The 22,146-nt window shown below is 32.6% G+C and overlaps 1 protein-coding gene across 1 annotated transcript in view; it reads right to left on the bottom strand.

Annotated features, from left to right (window-relative positions):
* Positions 1-22,146, bottom strand: part of LOC124440217 (integrin alpha-4-like) — a 98,067-nt gene that overhangs the window by 1,512 nt on the left and 74,409 nt on the right. Inside the window, exons 7-26 of the mRNA XM_046990541.1 lie at positions 14,206-14,250; positions 13,418-13,458; positions 12,868-12,936; positions 12,046-12,104; positions 11,114-11,129; positions 9,428-9,502; positions 8,935-9,067; positions 8,554-8,669; positions 8,085-8,184; positions 7,534-7,579; positions 6,962-7,063; positions 6,180-6,235; positions 4,879-5,042; positions 3,796-3,942; positions 3,325-3,386; positions 2,616-2,763; positions 2,426-2,515; positions 1,327-1,406; positions 733-819; positions 275-394 (exon numbers count right to left, since the gene is read on the bottom strand). Coding sequence (XP_046846497.1) covers positions 346-394; positions 733-819; positions 1,327-1,406; positions 2,426-2,515; positions 2,616-2,763; positions 3,325-3,386; positions 3,796-3,942; positions 4,879-5,042; positions 6,180-6,235; positions 6,962-7,063; positions 7,534-7,579; positions 8,085-8,184; positions 8,554-8,669; positions 8,935-9,067; positions 9,428-9,502; positions 11,114-11,129; positions 12,046-12,104; positions 12,868-12,936; positions 13,418-13,458; positions 14,206-14,250 — 1,685 coding nt within the window. The 3' untranslated portion in view covers positions 275-345. The remainder of the gene's footprint in view (positions 1-274; positions 395-732; positions 820-1,326; positions 1,407-2,425; positions 2,516-2,615; positions 2,764-3,324; positions 3,387-3,795; positions 3,943-4,878; positions 5,043-6,179; positions 6,236-6,961; positions 7,064-7,533; positions 7,580-8,084; positions 8,185-8,553; positions 8,670-8,934; positions 9,068-9,427; positions 9,503-11,113; positions 11,130-12,045; positions 12,105-12,867; positions 12,937-13,417; positions 13,459-14,205; positions 14,251-22,146) is intronic.

Raw genomic sequence — 22,146 nt, 5'->3', positions numbered from 1 at the left:
GGGCATTTATGTTAGGTAATATAATGCATGCAAATAGAGGTACGTCAGATGTCTGATTTAAGTCATACAAGCATCATCAAAAAGTCATAGAAACCAAATATATTGAGACAAGAAATTTAGAAATATATTCAATGGCACCAAATAGCGAAGATAATTTTCTTTTTCATAGTTAGGAGGTGACCTCAAAATGACTATATAACTAATTATTTTTCGTTATACGAGATTATAGTTTTGAAAAGAATATTGGTGGAAGGGAAATTCATCTTCTCCTTACCTCGATGGTAATGGTTATTGGTGGTCCAATAGAAGAAATGTTCACAGAGCTATAGTCGTTGTCTATTATATTTAAATCAGGACCTTTTCTGGATAGTTTAGTGACTTAGGAACAGTTGTGCTAAAAACACAAAGTTCATCTTTTAAATAAAAGGTTTTAAAGTTTATCAGTTAGTAATATCGATAACAGTGGCGGATCTAGTGTACGTCAAAATATATAATATATTTGACCAAAGTCACTGCGCATCTGCAAAAGGTTGTTTACGATAGATGACCGATTTACGTGTATTTAAAAGACAACGAGTGCAACGGTAGCTAAGTTACATCGATATCCAATGATTAGCTTGTAAAGAAACTTCTTTACAATTCACAATACTCCTTAAGTTTTCAGACACAGCAGTCTTCTTAGTGAGATGCAACTTAACCAAACTTAAAATAAAAGCAGATAGTCCCACATACCCGGTAATTTCTAGTCTGACATTGCGCTTGACAATCATAGAAATGGTGGCGTTGTTATTTTCATCATTAATCTCGCTTCCGCTTAGCCTAAAACAAAGTAAAACATAAGAAAGAAATCAAATGACATGTAACGTTAAGAATTAACATCACAAAAGCACATAACGCATTGATTGTATGAAAGAGTTTGCTAAATTCGAGGCTAAATTACAAAGATCGATAACCATCTAAAACAATGAAAGATCTCTTTCATAGCTTATTTATATACGTTACTGTACAAACACAACACCAAGCAGGAGAAGCGAACAACACTGTTCAAAAAAACCTATGTTATCATCACGATTGAATAGATCAATCTCGTAGATCCACGATTTTGTAAAGAATTATATTTCTCAAGAATTCTAATATTCAGAATATTATATTCCTCGAGGATCTGTTATAATGAGGTTAATGTAATTGATCATATGTAACACAAAATATTAGTTGTACGCACGGTTCAACGTAGCGTTTATAAAGCCACAAGAAGCATGTAACTTTAACAAATATTCCGTCTTATATGGCAAATAACCAATTAAAATATAAAGAAAACAGACTTACGCGTTCACCCTAACAAAAATTTCCAGATTCTTTTTTTTACCAAGTACAGCGGTGGTCGAGTATGTAATTTCCAGTGTCACCTGTCAAAAAAATCTAAAGATGAACAACTTTACGCTCACATAGTTTATATCAGTTGTAAAACTTCTCAATTAAAAAAATATGCCGGTCTTGCATGTGCTACGCTTGTTCAAAGATTCTGGTGTTCATAGAACGTGTCGTTTCACCCATGCTGAATTTCTAAATGAAAGACATCACTTAACATCCAAGGCTGCTCCATTCCCCTGAACCTTTTTAGTTCAACCCCTCTTTTTTATATTTGCACTTTTTCCCATCACTCTCCAGCCCATTTTATCTTGTCAACTCCATTTTACCATTCCTTACATAACATCAGATCTTAACAATAATCTGAAACCTTTAACTATGTAATGTATTTCATTTGTATCTCATTTGTATTTTTGGTTTGTAGTTGCAGTATTTTCTAAATGATATTTTAATAGGAGATTTTTGTCGACAATTCTGTCCCGATTTGAGCTTAAGTTTTACCTTTGAATGCGGAGGAATTGTAAATATAAGTTTTATTGTAGTTATAGGCTATAGCTCATACTTTGACTCTATTATATATATAATACACTGTCATTTTTTATGTTTTGTCGGACCAATAAAAACTTGAAAGAAAAACACATTTAGCTTTGCATTTTCCTGACTAGAGCATTGCGAGATACACAAATTGTGTGCAAATATGGCGAATAAAGTCTTTTGCATAAGTCGCCGAAACGAGACATATTAGATGTTTGTGATCTTCTGCAAAGCTTATACTTGTAAAATATCTTTAGCTGCTGAGTGTTAAATTCAAACTTTAATCAGTAAAATAGAGAGCGGAGTATACGCTAAAACGCAACCGTTTTGGTAATTAACGAAAATATATAGTGTATGCTACATCCTGAAGAAACATAGCGATCAATAATATGGACGTCAGTTGGCCTAAAGGTCGGATGTCTTTTTTGCGGAATAAAATAATGAACAGCGCATGTGCGTGGCAACCCACAATAATAAGGCTTAATGATTCACAACTACTTCATATGAAACCCAAATGGCTAACCTTTTGATTTGGATCAAGGGGTCCTTGAAGTGGAAACAAATCGTAATCAGGTCTACTTAGTGTTGCATCTGGCACAATTCTGAACGATCTCTATAAAATTGACAGAGAAAAATTCACAATGTCTACAAACAAATCGTTATCGTTCATTAATACATAGTTTATTAACAAAAATACTGAAACAATAACTTACATCGGATACATCGAAATCTTCATACTGTAATGACGGGTCATGAGTTAATGCTATGGTAGGATTGTACGCAACTTCGCCAGAACTGCTGAGTTCAACAGTCACTTTCCTGGAATTGGTTTCACCAATAATTATTTCATTTTCATCAACACTAAACAAAAAAAGTTACACACCAAATCAATCCAATCCAGTTAATACAAATAATATAGCTGCTGCACACTAAAGTTAAGATATACGAAACAATGTTAGTGATGACAATATAACAACGATTCGCTACGAGCCTACGACAATTGAAAATTTTGCTTAAACACATGTATTTAGTACAAATACATAAAATTAGTTAAAATACACAATAAAGTTATTCAATGTTGACAAAGCTAAAAAGTGAACGAAAAACGTTTTCAAATGTATTTTGTTGTTGCTCTTTTGAACTTGTCTTTCAATACCTATTCAAGTATTTCAAACCAAACATGTTTTCTTTCAATGAGCTCAGAATGATTGATGGTCGCTCGGTATATCACCAAAAACTGGAAGCTACGAGCGACCGACGCTTCCGAGTATTTGAGCCCTTTTCGACAATCTCCCCAGCGTGTAGTAAGTAGTTTTAAATAATTTTGTTAAAATTTCATTTCTTTTGAAAAACCAAAGAAAATCAAACACGCATAGTCGCGCAAATCTAAAAGTGCAAGTAAAGAATAAACGAAAATGTTACCTTACTGTCGTTTTGAGATCATAATTGCATTCGTTGTCAGTACAATTCACAATAATGGTAGCCTACAAACAGGTTTTCTCAGTACAATCATTATTACTTCACAATGATGATACCCGGCAAATAGTTCGGCAGTTATATTGCGAAGTGATAATTCGTCAATATGTGCGATTCGCCAATGAAATGCTAATTGTTTTACAAGGAATTACTTTGCCATAAATGTGGTTATAAAACAACAAATAATGGCAAAAATAAGTTACGAAAGAATTTCATAAACCTGTTAATAAATCTGTGCAAATTTGCTCTGAACTTTTCACGGACAAAGTTTTTAAATTTCCCATAAAAATCGCAATATTTATAAAAAAAATTTAATCAGAAAATTGTAATAATCCCTACTACTACTAACAAAAACTACTTTACAAACAAAAACATTTCCTTACAAAAGTAGTAAGTCATATTCCAAATTATTCCTACCTGTTCCGTTCTAACAGAGCCTTTACTTGTATCCAAAACTGGACATAAAGTCGTATTTTCGCAGTTTGGTGGTAAAATTAGACTGTAATTTATTTTGAAACCGATGCTGTTGTCTCCAAGCCTAAATCGGTACACAAGATTCTTTTCCTACAAATTCACAAAATGTAAGAAAGAATTTTAACGTACACAATGAAAAGAATTAGAAGTACTGCGATCGAACGTTTTGAAGCGACTATATGGGGTGGATAAAGCTGTTAGTATTTAAGCTTGAAAAAAGCCACCTTCACATTAATTTCCCATTAAACGGTTTGTATAAAACGTAGTTTATTCGAGATTTCGATTGATGAAGTTAACATTACTTCATTTGAGAAAGACTAAATGATTTTCTGTTGCAAGAACTTTGAAATACACGAAAAGCGCGTGAAAAGCAAAGTACTTGTGAGTCATGTAGTATTTTACAACGATATGTTGACATTCACATAAATTACATGGTGATAAAAAGACAAAACAAAAATATCAACAAACCCACAGCGACATTGAAATACATAAAACAGATCTCTGCAGCAAAACATATATACTAATAGTTTTAGGTAAAGTTGGACACGTAAATAATTTTACGACACTTATTTGGCAAAACACTACTTAAGGAATCAAAAATTTGAATATTCTGAAAACAAGCTCATGGCATTTTTGGTTCAAAGTATTTATTCGCTTGTAGAAACACACCAACAAAGGATCAATACGTAAGTGAAGTAACCTCAACAACCGTACAAAACCCTAATCCCCATACATTACTCCTAAAGTGACCTTAAAGTAAACACTTACTTTAAACTCCATAACTTTGACCTTAACCCTAATAATAGTAGCCCCTTCAGAATAAAGTAGCCCCTTTAACCATAATAGTAGCCCCCTAACCATAATAGTAGCCCTTAGCCCCTCCCCTTATCCTTACAAACCATCATATCACGACAGAAATATGACAATGACAATCTTAGCCAGCGTTCAGCATGAAAGCGACATTGGTGTTTGGTAAACAACTGTCTAGCCCAATAAGCACAACGACTAAGAAAGATATTGACTTACTCGAACATGAATCTGAGTGAATTCCACACACGACGTAACATTCTTGCCTGGAAGTCTTATTTTATCACGCTTGGAGTAAATTTCATTTCCTGATTCATTAAAATACACTCTCCTATTAAAATTTTGCAATGTTTGATAATCCAAATCGAACTGGTATTGAATTTCTAGGATGAAAACAAACAGACTCAACTAAGTATGTCTTCTGAATGAAAAGATTTAGGTTTCTTTACGTAAACACAATGTACGTCAAAAAAATATTATTGCAATCCTCTCTTAACTTTTCAGTCTACAGCAACTTTCCACATACTCAACAGTGATTATTTATGAAAGAACAATAAACGCTTTTATGTTTTGACACAAGCTTGTGCAAAACCTATCTGCTTTTAGCCATATCGAAATTCCCTTGAATTTTTACAAATTTTGAGGTTTGCAGCATAAAGTGTGATTTTCATAATATTATAACAACACAAAAACTGTGACAAAAAGACAACGAATCTTTTAAAAATAGGCATGTTTCGGAGAGCTTATGCTATCTTCGGTATATAAAAAAATGAATTATTATTGAAAGCAAGCAATATTAACGTAAACATACGTTTTAAAAGTAAAACTACTAAGCAACATGTTTATTTAAAGTTTACCAATAAATGTTCAATTTCCACCCGTTAGCTGAAAATCCAATCAAGTAAAAAAAGTTGCCTTCTGTCTTCCTGCACTGTTGAGCATTGGTACTTAAAGTAAACCTGCCAAAATGGCTGCTTTGTCATCATATTTTTACACAGTTATGCCGACTAAATTTACATTTGTAGATAAAATGATAAATGCAGTGTACAGCTTTTGTGTTTATGTTCAAAAAATGGAAGTTGTATATTCATATCATGTCAATAGTTGCGACTAGGTCTAAAAAGATGACTAATCTCCTTCCATCTTTATGAATGATCACTATACACTTTCATAAACAATGAAGATCACAAAAGCATGCCAAAACATGTCTATATTTTTAAAAGAATCGTGGTTTATTTGTATGATTTGCACAACAAACGGTTCTGTAAAAAATATTTTTGTTGATCTTATTACAATGATACAAATGTTGTAGCAAAAGGGAAACGAAATGTCAACAATACACAACAATACCTTCCATTCTGTATAACTACATATTTGATAGTTTTGAGCTTTATTTTCACTATTGTCACTGACATAAGTTGATTTCGATATTCTGTCATGCAATTCTCTTCGACCAAAAGCAATTACTAATCATTTGAAAAGAAACAGTTAATCATCTAAACTTCACCATGCATACGTACCATAAGGACCAGAGACACTTTTGCCGATGTATTGGAAACACACTGTAACATCCAAACTAAATAAAAAAAAAGCTTGTTACAACAACATCACAAGTGAACGGACTCTTATGTTCTGATTTCTCTCATAATATACCTTTCTTATTTTCCACAACCAACATTTCTTCTGGTCAAATTTTTATACTAATATACAGTACCGCTCGCGCATTTGTTAACATACGATACGCGTATCATACGAGAATGATACATGTATGATACGAAAAGGATAAGCGCATGATACGCGTATGATACGAGAGCGATACGCGTATGATACCAGAGCGATACGCGTATGATACCAGAGCGATACGCGTATGATACCAGAGCGATACGCGTATGATACGAGAATGATACGCGTGTGATACCAGAGAGATACGCGTATGATACGAGAGCGATACGCGTATGATACGAGAGCGATACGCGTATGATACGAGAATGATACGCGTATGATACGAAAAGGATACGCGTATCACACGCAAAATTATGTTAACAAATACGCGAGCGGTACTGTATACGTTAACATTTCCCCTTGTTGGTTTCTATCCCCGTTAAAATTTCCCATCATAAACAACTCTCAATGCATACATCTCCCTTGATGGACAACTTCCACAAGTGACATCTCCCCCAGGCTCGTAACCAGACGGATGCACTGGTTACACGAGTTGTAGTCTCATTTAAAACGCATTATCCAAGTTAAGCCAGGTTTATTATTTACACATCAAGTAAAAGATTGAGAATATGATTCTTACCATTGTATAGAACTGTTGGGACAGAATACGGTATAATTTTCCACAAGTATCTCCTTCCTGCTTAAAGTCAATGAAACGTCCAAGTTCATTATTGGGCGAGTCCTTAGAAAGTAAATTAACAAAAAATTAGTGATTATTGGGCTACTTCAACTCGAAGTCAAATTTCGTTCTTAACCTGACGCCGACGAACACAAACAATTTAATTGGTGACAAATATAACTTTTAATAAAACGTCAGCAAAATTTTAAAAGTACGTAACCACTCAAATTATTTCCTACATGCTCAAGCTTGTTCATTTCTAAAAGCATTAAATTCTGACATAATTAAAATTCCATACAAAATCACTTTCTTTAAATTCACGTAAATTCAAATGCAAGCATTTATAACAATAATTAACTAACTTGTACCATACATTTATTTAAATTGTTTACGTAAACAGTAGAAGACTGATAATTTCATAAGTTCCTTATAGATTTTTGATAGCGTTAACTAATTTATTTAATTCGTGGCAATTGGTACTGCTCTATGATTAATCATCACATATCCAATTCAAAAAGAATAAGTGAAAATACCTCAGCAAAAGAACTCTATCACTTTTCCATGCCCCGACTGCAATATCTATAGAAAAATTCTTTTTTTGAGCTTAGGAAATCAAAACCCAACGCTGGGTGAATCGAAATCACAGATAAATTCTTAATAGCTTTAATAGATTTTAGCTGAGTCGTTTTATAGTACAATCCATTTCAAGTCAGTGTTTCTTGTCATTGCTTGCAACAATTTTACGCTCTTAAAATTTTGTAAGGCAGTGGAAACGGAATTGACAATCGCTCCAAGCCCCTATGAATAGCGAAAAAAAATACAGCAGTACTTTATGTAAACCTAAAAATGCATCATTTGTTAAATTGAACAGTGAATGCTGCATAAATACTCTTAAAAACTATAAAATTTACAGCTTCACTTTGTTCTTAACTTTCAAAACATTTTTCGTTTCACTTAACAAAAACCATTTTTAAAAGTTTTGCATGTTAAAGTATTAGCTATTTTTATGTACTATTTCAAAAACAAAATAACTTGATAATCATTCATGACTAGCGAAAATAATACGACGTGCTGTTGTTAAAACCTGGATATAGATCATTGTTAGTGTCAACCATAGCCGCAACAGAGTATCCAAACTGCTGAAAATTAGGATAAAACTTCTTGACTGTTTCGGCCGTTATTTTCTAAAGAAAAAATTAAGTGTAGAGCTAACGATAGAAAGTATCAATTCACACAATCCCATAGAATTGACCTGATAATAATTACGATGCACGCAAAAATAATTGAGTGTAGTGTTGTGCAAACTTAGCCTCAATTTCCGGGGGACAGCAGTGTAATTATTAGCTAAGCACTAGTACTGTGCTACATAAGTTCGCTAAACTTAAAACTAAAGTTTTGGTGAGTATTTAAGTAAAGAATAAAATACGTGAAAAAACATTGACAGTAAAATCACAAACTTGGATATTGAAATTTATACAGTTAACAGTTTATGAAAAAACCCCGTCCAGATTGTTACTTGCTGTAAAAATTGTGGAAAAGAAACAAAACCATACCTGCTGATAATCGTTAAATATACCATCCCTACGTCCATGATAAATATATATGGCGCCATTGCCAAAACCATCTCCGTCAAGATCTGGTTGATCTTGAGGTGCTCCAATAATAAAATCTGGTATAAGATAAAATCACAACAAGTGAGATCAAATCGATCATTAAACCGTTTTACATAACTTTAAAAGTCACAAGTAGCTTTGTGATTAGTGTTTAAGCATGGCTATATGTATACAAGTTGAAAAGTAAAACAAAGAAATTTCACACGAAAAAACATCCACAATTTCCGAGCTCTTGCTGTCTTTAACAACTTATAATCGACATCATGCTTATAACCTGCACAAAAAAAACAAATAATCAACCGCATTTAATTGTAAATATACCTAAAATCCCATCATTATTAAGATCTCCTGCGCGTGTTATGGACCATCCAAATCTTGCCCCCATAGTGTTACTGCCCCGTAAACCAGGATCTTGTCGCGTTTTCTCATTAGGAGAAAGTTCAAGGATTCGATTCTAGAAAATATCAATGTTAATGAACTCCAGCTTCACATTATTTTAAATTTTAGATACCTTAGCACAGTACATATTTTCCCTCGGTTTTGAATTCGCGCACCAAGTGGACTTATACTCGTGCAGAACATTTCTTATGTTTTGTCTTTTTTACTACAGTTAAATTATGCTGTACTTATAAAATTTGTCATTACAAAGTCTGGGTATAAATTATATAACACAGAATATTGCGTCAAACTTAGCCAAACTTTTCACCGCACAATGCCGGCGCAGTTTTTCCTTCACCTTGTCATGCTTGTAAGACATAAGGTTCAAGAATCCAGAAAATACTAAATGAGTATAAAATAGTGAACAGTAATTTACCTGATTTGATAGTACACTAAGGTATACGTAAACACGACCTTCATCACCCCTGTCGCTGAAGAATGGGGCTCCAACCACAGATCTAATAATACACTAGATAGTGCAACGGCTTACATTTCATAAGTAGTAGTTGAAGCCGGGCAAATTTACTTCCGGAGCCCCAAAGTAGTGAGAATCAATATGGCGTTGTATTAGAAAATATCTGGTCAAAGCTGATATCTTGCAATTACTTGCAAGTCACGACGGTTACATAAACTGGTTTACTCTATTAATGAAAAAAATCAATGTGACCATAGTTTTTCAAGAAAAAGATAGCAGAATACGCCAATACATCGCCGTAAAATTGATTTCAAGTGTAGCTCGATTTGAAAGCATCAGCAGCGACGAAGGCTTAAGATACTGGAATTTGCACATCTAAATATCGTATCACAGGACAATCTGCCACAAAATGGTCAATCGAACGTCGTAGAATTATCTTGCGATATTTATTGTTAAGTAAAACGAGTTGGAGATAACAGTTTGAAAGATTTTTCACGATTTATATAAAGTATATTGTTCACTGTACATAATTAAATATTGCACTGGATTATTGTACCAGAAATGCATTTTTCTGGTGTTTCTAGTCAGCAAACGAATATAGCTATGTCAAGATGTGAGTAATTAATACGTTCAGAAATTATTTACAGAAAGAATGTGAAGAGTCTACCTCGAAGAGTCTATGTCTTGCTTGTCTATGTCTTGTCTATGTCTTGCTTGTCTTGTTTATCTATGTCATAGAGTCTGTCTTGCTTCTTCGGAATTTGTTTTATATTATGAGTCTACCTCTGTTACACCAAATTTTTTGTGAAGTATAAAATAGCAGGTCACTTGTGAAACTGTTGATACTACAGGTTGATACAATACACTCTGTCCAACACGGGGAAAATATTTACTTGTTAAAGCAAGAAGAGTCACCAGACTTGTAGTATTGACTGTGTTTTACACATATATATAAACAATGTATTGTCATAGTCTAAACCAGTGGGTTATATGGCCACTGCCCACAGTGCTTAATGTACTGTTATGGTGATGTTATGCTACTGTTTTCAACATTTTTATTGTCTTGTTTACCATTCAGGCATGTATATGCATATAAAACTTTCTACACATTCTTGTTATTGAAAATATCAAACCTAAATTATTTATTCTGAGCAAAATATTTAATTTGTGCTTGTAACATGTGTCAATTTCTGACTGATTTTTGTAATATGCCTGTTCTATTACAATACATCCATAGATCGAGTATGATATCGCTGTATTTGCCACACGAACTAAGCCACACTATCACAGATTTTTCTGTGATACGATATTTAGATGTGTAAATTCCAGTACTTAAGCCTTAGTCGCTGCTGATGCTTTCAAATCGAGCTACACTTGAAATCAATTTTACGGCGATGTATTGGCGTATTCTGCAATTTTTTTATTACAAACTATAGTCACAATGATTTATTTCATAAATAGTGCAAAAAAGTTGATGCAACCTCCGCGATTTGCTAATAATTGCGAGAAATTAACTTGGACCACATATTTTCTAATACAACGCCATATTGATTCTCACTACTTTGGGGCTCCGGAAGTAAATTTGCCCGGCTTCAACTTTTATGTCAGTTGCACTATCTAGTGTATTATTAGATCTGTGGCTCCAACTAATAGATCAGAAAAACTATATCAAGGCAAAAAAACAAATTAATAAAAACAATTGGTCCGCTTCATGATCACCGATGCACTCAGATTCACGAATGTCATAAATCACGTGTATGATTCACCCAATCACTAGAGTTACTGGAAAACAAAGCAAGCTAAATTTTCCATGACATGAAATATCAAATTTTATAACTGTGAATTAAGGAGTATAAAGTTAGCCATTTCTATTATGATATATTATTATATGGCAAGCGTCACTTCAGGCTAAATAGCGCGCTTTGATCGGCTTAGAAACATTTTTGCCGGTCCATTATTTCCCCGTAATTGACCACGGTCCAAACGCGTAATTTTACAGTCAAATGTAAACAAACTTCGTAATGCAAACAGCAAAACGCAAAATAAACGAAACAAAAAAAAAACATTTAAGAATGTGATTCGAAGGAAAAACACTTGCAAAACAGTTTAACTATTCAGATGATACAATTTGAAACGATTTATTCTTTATGAACGAAAACTAGAAAAGTGAAAGCCAACCGGTAAAAAAACAGCAAGGACGAAAAAGAAAGCAAGCTTCCTTTCAGGTCAAATAATGCGATATAATAAACCTTTTAATAACCTCGCTTTCTCGGTCTTTACTGAGAAATATCGGACCTCTGTCTTTTTGTACAAACCTCGCTCTACGGGCTCGGTCTGTACAAAAACACCTCGGTCCGATATTTCTCTGTGAAGACTTCGCGCTCGGTTATTAAAAGCTTAATAGTCAACAATCATCTACTTCCTTTAATTTGAGCTCTCACACACTTGAAACACGCAAAAACATTTCGTATAAGAAATGAATGAAAAAGCAAAGCTGGAATACATACAAAATTTTTTTTCTCGTACTTTAAAGCAAAATACGCGAGCAGTATTGATCCTTTATGCTAAAAATAATTTACCCATCAGCGTTTACATCAATTCCACAAACGGAAGCTCCAAAGAAGATAAATTCATTTCTCTAAAAAACAAAATAACTCATAAGACAGTGAGGCGCTGATCTCAAAATATCTCGTGCGCACTTTGAGCACTTTGCTTGTATAAGCTACAACTTGATAAAAGTACAACCTCGTAGCTATCTGTATAAAGAGCTGATCTTTCAAACTATTTAATCACAGTGGAACTGTAATTTTATATATTTCTTGTTGTAGCTCACAACTGTACATTAACAGTAAAACTATAGCTACCGAGTTACCATAAATTAGACCGCAGTCATGTGACACACTCCTATACTTTATTTATTTCCCACCCTTAGTAAATGAAAAATCACTAAAAACTCAATCTCTTGATGAAATCATAACAAAATGAAAACGCCAATTAAGCTTTATTTGTTAATAAAGGCATTGAAAGTTACAAATGTCAAAATAAAAATAGTCAATTGCTTCGTTATAAAAATTCCAACAAATTATAGTCATGTGTTACAATTTTTGTTTTTCAACTTATGTATTTACTGGATTGGGTATTTTAATAAATAGAAAAATCTTTTCAAGATATTGAATCATGTGTTGCGGGAATTAGCATGCACTAGTAAGTTTGCATGAAAAATTAACTAGCTTCTAGCCTGTTTTCAGCCCCTCTCTTATAATCCTCACTTAAAAGGTAAACCTCCGGCTAACTCCAACAATTTTTTGTTTCGTTTATAACAAATCAAGTTCTGTTGTATATAATTTCATCCGAGGTAAATGCGCTATTTAAACATATGCTAATCAACTAACTATACTTACTTCTTGGACTTTTTTTGGTGGAAAAATATCAACGATAGTGGAATCCAAGTTTTCACGATAAACTCTAACCTGTTATAACAGTGAAATATAGTAATTTTGTAGTAAATACGACACTCCCATTGTTCAAAAAGTAGATATGTAGTACACAATTTACATTCAATCATCTATAAATAATGTGTGTATAAGTAACTACTACCATGAGACAATCTACATAGTGTATCAAAAATTCCTGAAAATTTTATGAAATGTTCATAAAGCTATCATTTCATCAAAATTTCTAAATTTTTAAATTTTCTAACTTTTTCTAATGCACGTGCACCCTGTATACCTGTGCAAACGAAACTAATGAAAAAATAAAAAATCTAGACTACCCAGAGATGAAAGTAATGTTTAATGATTTAATTGTCTACTCTTCCCTTGCCAAACGTGAATTGTAATTCTTATATAACTTCTAAATTGCAGCATATCAGAATTACGTTCATTATAAAAAAAATGGGAAAAATAAGAGCCCCGCAAGTTGACAAATATAACAAAATTCAAACAAACAAACCTGTCCTGAATATCCGAATCTTGGGTACCCAGATGCAATTGCTAAACAAAAAAAATATGAATTGAATGATCATTTCTGATTCTAATTCAAACTTTTACGAATCCTAAACTGGCCACAACAATTTCTTGCAAATTTGAGATCTATTTATAGCATTTGCTATAGCATTTTGTTGTTGTAAGCAAGATTACTAATGAAGATATTTTTGTGTGTATTTACAAACCCACAGACAACAGAGAAAACTCGCATATGAAGTCACCAAAACAAAACATAGGAGTGCCAAGCGTACATGCATTTTACGTAAATATATTATTGTTCAGTTGAGAAGGAAATAAAAATGTTTTAATAGTGATTGTGGATTTCGACTATTTAAAATGAATAAATCAGACAACAAAATTTCGGAGTTGATGGAGATAGAAACGTTCGCAAGACAAATATTTGCTCACATTCTCAAGAGAATAGGATTTTAAGAAACGAGATTTGTTTGTGCAAGATTGAACTTTGTCCGCTCGGCTTAAACTATTCACAGTCATAATTGCGATTTAATACCTCACAGCATGTATTTTTATCTTCTGTTTCAAAAACCTGCCAGTCAAAATTGATTTTTTTTAGCTTGGCATTATATAAAAGTAATTTCGTCCTTACTTTCTCATACAAACAGCGTGTGTAACTAATTCCAAAGACTGGTGTAACTGTTTCCAAAATATACCAAGATCCCAAAGCGGCAACGACAACATCAAAAACTATACCTTTATGTTTTACTAAGTTAAGAGAGCAATAAGTTGCCATACCTTCTTGATTTAACGCGAAAAAATTCCCGGTGGTGACTGAGTAACCTAGATAACATTATTTAAAAATTAAGTAACTCTGAATGAAAAAAAATCATCAGACTTTTCTCATAAATGATGGACAGGACACAAACGATTCTAAATTTCAAATCTGGGATCCAAACCGTGAAAAACAGTTACGCAAAGAGACAGCCCAAAAGCAAAGTACTTTAAGATCTTTCCCGAAAGTCGACTTATAAACTGGTTGCATAAGAAAAATAACAGGATAAAAAAAAACACAATACCTACCATTGTAAAAATTTCCATCTTCTGCAGGAAACGGTGCCCACGTATAGCTAAATCTCGGTATTTCAAAGCCAACGTTTCCTTTAAAAAAACAGTTTTCAATAAGTGTAGAAACAAAGAAATTAAGGAATGACAATGTTTTCTTCCAGTCATGTGATTCCGTTCACGTGAAAAATAACACAGCAAAGTAAACGAGCCATTCAAATTAAGCAGATTCAACCGGCAAAACTGGTGCTTAAGTTTATGTAGTTAGAGTTGAATTTCATATTACTTCTTTCGGTTGAAACCCTATAAATGCTATAATGAATACTATTGGTCAAATGACGATATTTCATCGGTGTTCCTGAACGGTGAATTTTGAAACGTACAATGATCATTGAGGAGATGGTTGTTTGCTATAAAACCTTACAAATTTAATAAGAAGTCATACACGAGTGATAGCTAGCTTCTCATAAAACTTTCGAAATGATATTAATTGAACAATGTACGGCTTAAAGTTCCATGGAATTTTTTGTGGTTCAAATAGAATGTTCGAAAGGAAAGCAAAACTGCACAAAACTACCATATTTGTTTTGAAAATGTCGGTTCAGGTTTAAACCATTGAGGTCTACTGAAATCTATTAATGCCGTTGATGCAAAACTTACAAGTTTACAAAGCCAGGTCCATATCAATTTAGTGATGAATTGTGTATTACCTCGCTTATTGAACGTCACCGCACCCATAACAACCTGTTGATTCTTTTTTAACGAACCAGAAAATCCAGCTTGACAATAATCAAAATCTATAATGATAAATATGAGTTAACAGACATAATTCAGATAATCATTGGTAAAAACCTTCTTTTTCGGCTTTCGTAACAGACGTCTTAATTTACATTGTCCATTATACGTATTGTTTCTCAAAACAAAACTATCCATTTAAAAAGAATTTACATCGCGTGATTAGGTCATTTCTCATTGTATTTACACAGAGTATAGACAGAAATCCCTCCGTACCCAACATTATCACATTAAAAACATCACAGCGGAGGTACTAGGCTTGCATGTTCAACGCTGGTGTAGAAAACTATTTTGAATCAATTCAACGCTTTTATAAACTTTGTTTTTTAGCACTACCGTAAATTTCTTTCTCAAATATGCCTTTTCATAGTGAAATAGGTTCCAGGTCATGATTTTCCTTCTCTTCAAATCAAAAAGTTCTTTTTATGAAAGAGCCCTTCAATTTCGAGGAAATATATAACGTTCGATTTACACACTTAATAGTTGTAAACCGTAAAGTTGTTATCGTATTCATACAATCCTTACAAGTGCACTCTTGTCTTGGCAATCAGGCCATAATCATTATAAAAATGTATGTGATGACCTTAGTAATGAATTGGATTTCATATTTTGTTTGATTCACATGCTAGGAATAGAAGTAGTATGCCAGATACTAAAGGAACCCAAGTAGTGAATCATTGGTGGAAGATCATTTTTAGTGACTCATTGTCATACACTATTAAAAGCAATAAATTCTTATTCATTTCAAATGGCAAAAACAAAATCAACCGCGTCTTCAAAAAGAGAGGGACTCGAAAAAGCAATGATGAAAGTTAGCCAGAAAAAGTTTTTCCGTTTAGAGAAAGGTTCTCGCAGAACATAGAATACATGGGTGATTCTCCTATTACTGACGGCTCTGCAAAAGCACCAAGGATGGTTCGTCTGTTGATCTTGTTTACAATGTCTTGACCATTAGTTGAGAATGAACCTCTGAATGAGTACTATATTCCTATCTAGCAACAATCGATTATCTTGCATTATTTCTAGATCTTACTAATCAAGTCCTTTTGACAGATCAACGTTTGCAAAATCGTATCAATAATCACAACCTTCATGGCAATTTATCGGAATCAAAAAGTAATTAGCTTAATTATTTCTTCAAAGCGCTTGTTGTAAAAAAAATGGCCCCTACACTACAACTGCACTTTCGCTTTATGTCTGTCAAAACTAAACAGCCCAAACAATCAAAGTTTTTTCATTCGTACGTACTGCTATGAATTCCTAACATTTCAAAGCAGTTTACTCCTTCTTCGATTAACGACACCTGTAAGACTGGGTTTAGTCATTTGTAACACTCACAATAAAAATTATCACAATAAAAATAAATCATCAAATAATAATTTCAACATACCATTTCGTCCATGATTTGGTGCCTGTCCTAGTGTACAAGGATACAATGTTCTTCCTGTAATTCTGTCCTGATGTTTTCCTTCAAGTACGACGCACTTTCCAATTAAGTAGTAAAATTCCTTGCCTTGGCTGTTTGTGGTGTATTCTGTGAATCGAGGAGCACATGTCTGACGAAAAGTCAAAAAATAGTTAATAGCGATATGTATGCAAGATTCCAAACAGCAAAGAGTTCAAAACAGTCAATGCAAGACTCAAACAACGTAATGTTTCTAATATAAGGGTGTATCAAAAGAGCAGACAATTTCGAAACAGCTATAAATTTTGTAAAACGTTTCTATGATCAAAGATTTTATGTAAATATAGCTTATTTGGGTAAACAAAACCAACTTTTGTATGTGATGATTTTTATTTGCCACGTAAAGGCTGACTTGTCTTTTGCACCAATGTACTTGTAACATAGAAATTGTGAAATTTTTCTTAAAGATATAAATTGCCCCATAAAACTGTTTGAACACCCCACCCCCTCGCAAAGGCCTTGTTCACATAAAATTTTGCCTTAAAGTAATCTATTAATATGAAAGTAATCAGGCGAACAATTCATCGCTAAATTATTACGTTTACACTTCCCAAAACTCCTTGAAAAGACAAAGCGTAATGTTGAGAATGTACTATAATATAGTATTCGTTACAAATGAATTTCAGTTAATTTAATTTTTTATCCTTCAAACTGTGTGCAAAGCAAATAAATCAAAGGAAACAGCAACAGTTTTACATACTGCCAAAAGCGAAATCAAAAACAATGTAGGAAAGCCAGTCAGACAAAGAAACTTGGAAAATGATTTTATACAGAAAACACAAATTTAGATGATTTATTTTTTCTGGCAAGTTTCATGTCAGGTTAGAATACCACATAAACTTTTCATCAGGCGACGTTTCTTTCAAATGAATACGTTTTTTGAGTGAACAAAGAATACATAGCACAGTTGTCCACAGAAAAGTTACAAGAAGAGAAAAATTCTTTTGTTCAGTATCAGAGATTATTAAATACAAACAATAAGGTCCAAAAATATTAAACTAATTGAATAGCAAAAATCTTCAAACTTGTAAAAAAGGTGTTTATTTTTCTTACGACAAAGAAATTTCGTAATCTTCGAAACAATATTTTATTTCAGTGATTGTTCAGTTCGAATCTTATACATTTTGATTTTTAAAAGATTTTATAAAAGTTCAAAAAAACTTGCTTTGCTATCCAATGGATAACGCTATCCAGACCGATCTCAAATTAGTTTAACATTATTGGACGCTTTTTGTACAAACCGATCTGTGAACTCAAAAGCAATCTAAGAGAATTTGCAAATCAAACATGAAGACATGTTAAAGGACAAATTTGAGAGTTTGTTTTAAATTTGTCTGTTTTGCACTTTTCGCGTACACACTGGCCTATGGAAACGCTGTGGCTCGCTCGGAGACCTTTGTAAGAATGCTAGAGCAGGTGCAAATTCTCGACCTGGCAGTAATCTACTCTTGAGTTCTCCAAATGGTTTCCTCGATTTGCATAAGCCTGTGCAAACGCAGTAAACTATGTTAACTGTAAACATCTTTTATTTCTTAATATATTTTTTTTTCATAATAGTCAATTTATATAACTCAAATACTTTTGCACTAATTTCACTTTGCTAAATACTCAATATACTTTTGGCAAATTTGCCTTGTCACTTTGTTATGAATTTTGATCAATTTAAACTCATGTTCCATGTAAATAATAGGGGAAGTGACTACTTGGTATGGTCTAACTTGAAACTATTTTTATAGAACTATTGCAAATATTTTGAGTGAGAAGCTGAATTCTGTAAATAATGTGATGTGCGTAATCTGGTAACAAACTTCACACAACGAAGCATCAAATGTGTAAGCACTAAAGTAGTGTCACATTTCATATTTGACTTGAAAATCAATATTGCATACTACTAAAAAATACAATATTCTATGTATAAAGAATATACGACAAAGATCATTTGAAATGAGTGCTAAGTCGTAAGAACATAAGACTTAAGTGAAAATAATATGACACACGACAAAACCGTGTGAGGTGGCAGATTTGACCTTATCACTTGTCCCACAAAATGAGAGATATTTCTAAACATGTCGCTGACTTAATAAACTTTAATCTTGTACTAAACTATTCCAAAACTGCAATTCTTACATTTCTGTGATTGAAGAATTTTTGATAGCCATTATGTATGTATAGTAACAATAAACTTATAGTCAATGGCCCTGTTTTGATGATTTTAACAAAATTTAACATAATTTTCTAAAGGAAATAATGTTAATACAGAGCTGTTCACAATGATTTAAAATAAAAACTATCTGGGGGGAATGGGTTCATGAAAATTTCGAAAGAATAAAATGAAAACTTCAAAATAATGGCATTATGGGGGTTATAAAAAAGAAAGTTATAATGAAATTTTTTAACTTTACAAAGGTTTAAACTGAGTGAAGTTACAAGAAACTTACAACAACTTCTCTGTTTCCATTAGAATAAGTGGTTGCACCTAGCCATTGGTTGTTCCTTCTCTCCCAACTTCCTGGCACTAGAAGGTTGTAAAACATACTGAAACCAAGTAATATATTGGCTCAAAAAAATTGCCATGTGGCATTCTGTCAAGATGAACAATCAACTTCTTTCTAGCTGGGTCAAAGTTGTTTTTTGGACCATGTACTAAAATAAATAACTGTCACCACACAAATAATGCAAAAAAATATTTGTTTAAGGCAACAGTGACTTGTATTTGACATTACCATGCATTTGCATTACACTTACGTACTACATTACTAAAAGTGGGTAAGACATAAAAATATGAACAGTCAAAATGACACTACCGTGAAATTGGCACCACATTGGGCACCACATTCAACACAACATTCATCACAACATTCATCACCACATTCAACTAAAATTTATCATTCAAAATGATAAATCAAAAAATCGTCTTTAAAACACGTTTTCCATCAAATACAACAGTAAAAATAATTCTTAACTGTTTATTACTATTTTACAGTCCATAAACACAAAAAATGTATAAAAGTCAAGAAATTGAAGAAAACACTAAGATTTATATTACAGTGTACTTTCCATTTCTCTTAAATAGCCTATAATTTAAAACTACACGGTAGAATTTTTTAAACTTGGCCAGAATATAGATAATTATATTGTCTAAAATATATCCAAAATCTGGAGGTGGCACAAAAATAAATGATAGAAAATCATCGACAAAGTCGGATGACACGAATGCGCGTAATATAATCTTATATATTTAAGTTAAGAATTCCGGCTCTTTAACAAACAAAGCCTTATAAATAAAAACTACACGGTAGAAATTTTTAAACTTGGCCATATTGTAGATATTCTTATTGTCTATGACATATCCAAAATCTGGAGGTGGCACAAAAAAATAAAAGGAATAATATTCCTTGAGAATGTACTCTGGTATTAACCGTGAAGTTGGCACCACATTCGACAAACAGCTCTATAGCTAAAAAACTACACGGTAGAATTTTTTTAAACTTGGCCATATTGTAGATATTCTTATTGTCTATGACATATCCAAAATCTGGAGGTGGCACAAAAAAATAAATGATAGAAAATCATCGACAAAGTCGGATGACACGAATGCATGTAATATGATCTTATATAATTACGTTTAGAATTCCGGTTCTAAAACAAACAAAGCCTTATAAATAAAAAACTACACGGTAGAATTTTTTTAAACTTGGCCAGAATATAGATAATTATATTGTCTAAAATATATCCAAAATCTGGAGGTGGCACAAAAAAATAAATGATAGAAAATCATCGACAAAGTCGGATGACACGAATGCGCGTAATATAATCTTATATAATTAACTTCCTATATCCATGTAATTTTCAAAGAAAGGCCTATAAATAAAAAACTACACGGTAGAAATTTTTAAACTTAGCCAGAATATAGATAATTATATTATCTAAAATATATCCAAAATCTGGAGGTGGCACAAAAAATAAGTTGTAGAAAATCATCGACAAAGTCGGATGACACGAATGCGCGTAATATAATCTATATAATTAACTTCCTATATCCATGTAATTTTTCAAACAAAGGCCTATAAATAAAAAACTACACGGTAGAATTTTTTTAAACTTGGCCAGAATATAGATAATTATATTGTCTAAAATATATCCAAAATCTGGAGGTGGCACAAAAATAAATGATAGAAAATCATCGACAAAGTCGGATGACACGAATGCGCGTAATATAATCTTATATATTTAAGTTAAGAATTCCGGTTCTTTAACAAACAAAGCCTTATAAATAAAAAACTACACGGTAGAAATTTTTTAAACTTGGCCATATTGTAGATATTCTCATTGTCTAAAATATATCCAAAATCTGGAGGTGGCACAAAAAAATAAAGAAATAATATTCCTTGAGAATGTACTCTGGTATAAACCGTGAAGTTGGCACCACATTCGACAAACAGCTCTATAGCTAAAAACTACACGGTAGAATTTTTTTAAACTTGGCCAGAATATAGATAATTTTATTGTCTAAAATATATCCAAAATCTGGAGGTGGCACAAAAAAATAAATGATAGAAAATCATCGACAAAGTCGGATGACACGAATACGCGTAATATAATATTTAATAATTAACTTCCTATGTCCAGGTAACTTTGCAAACAAAGGCCTATAAATAAAAAATCCACATGAATTTTTAAACTTGGCCATATTGTAGATATTTTTATTGTCATAACATATCCAAATCTGAGGTGGCACAAAAATAAATGATAGAAAATCATCGATAAAGTCGGATGACACGAATGGTAACAGATCTTATAAATTACGCTTTAGAATCCGGTTTCAAAACAAACAAAGCCCATAAATAAAAACTACACGGTAGAATTTTTAACCAATAGAATATAGATAATTATATTGTCTAAAATATATCCAAAATCTGGAGGTGGCACAAAAATAAATGATAGAATCATCGACAAGTCGGATTTTGATACGAATGCGCAAATATAATCCATAATTGTTAAGAATTCCGGTTCTTTAACAAACAGCCTATAAATAAAACTACACGGTAGAATTTTTAAACTTGGCCATATTGTAGATATACCAAATTGTTATCATATCCAAAATCTGGAGAGCGCACAAAATATGTGGAATAGTACTTTATCAAAACCGTGAGTTGGCATCCATTATTCGATAAACAAAGTTTATAGTTAACCATACACGGGAATTTTTAAACTCAAGCATAATATAGATTTTATATTGTCTAAAATATATCCAAAATTTGAGCGCACAAAAAATAAATGATAGAAAACATCGGCAAAGTTGGATGACTAGAAACGCGCATATAACATTGCATAAATAGTTAAGAATCTGTTTTCTTTAACAAACAAAGACCTATAAATAAAACTAACGGTAGAATTTTTAAACTTGGCCATAT

This window comes from Xenia sp. Carnegie-2017, unplaced genomic scaffold (genome assembly GCF_021976095.1).
Source record: "Xenia sp. Carnegie-2017 unplaced genomic scaffold, XeniaSp_v1 HiC_scaffold_2, whole genome shotgun sequence".
NCBI lineage: Eukaryota > Metazoa > Cnidaria > Anthozoa > Malacalcyonacea > Xeniidae > Xenia > Xenia sp. Carnegie-2017.
This window is presented reverse-complemented; position numbering and strand designations above follow the sequence as displayed.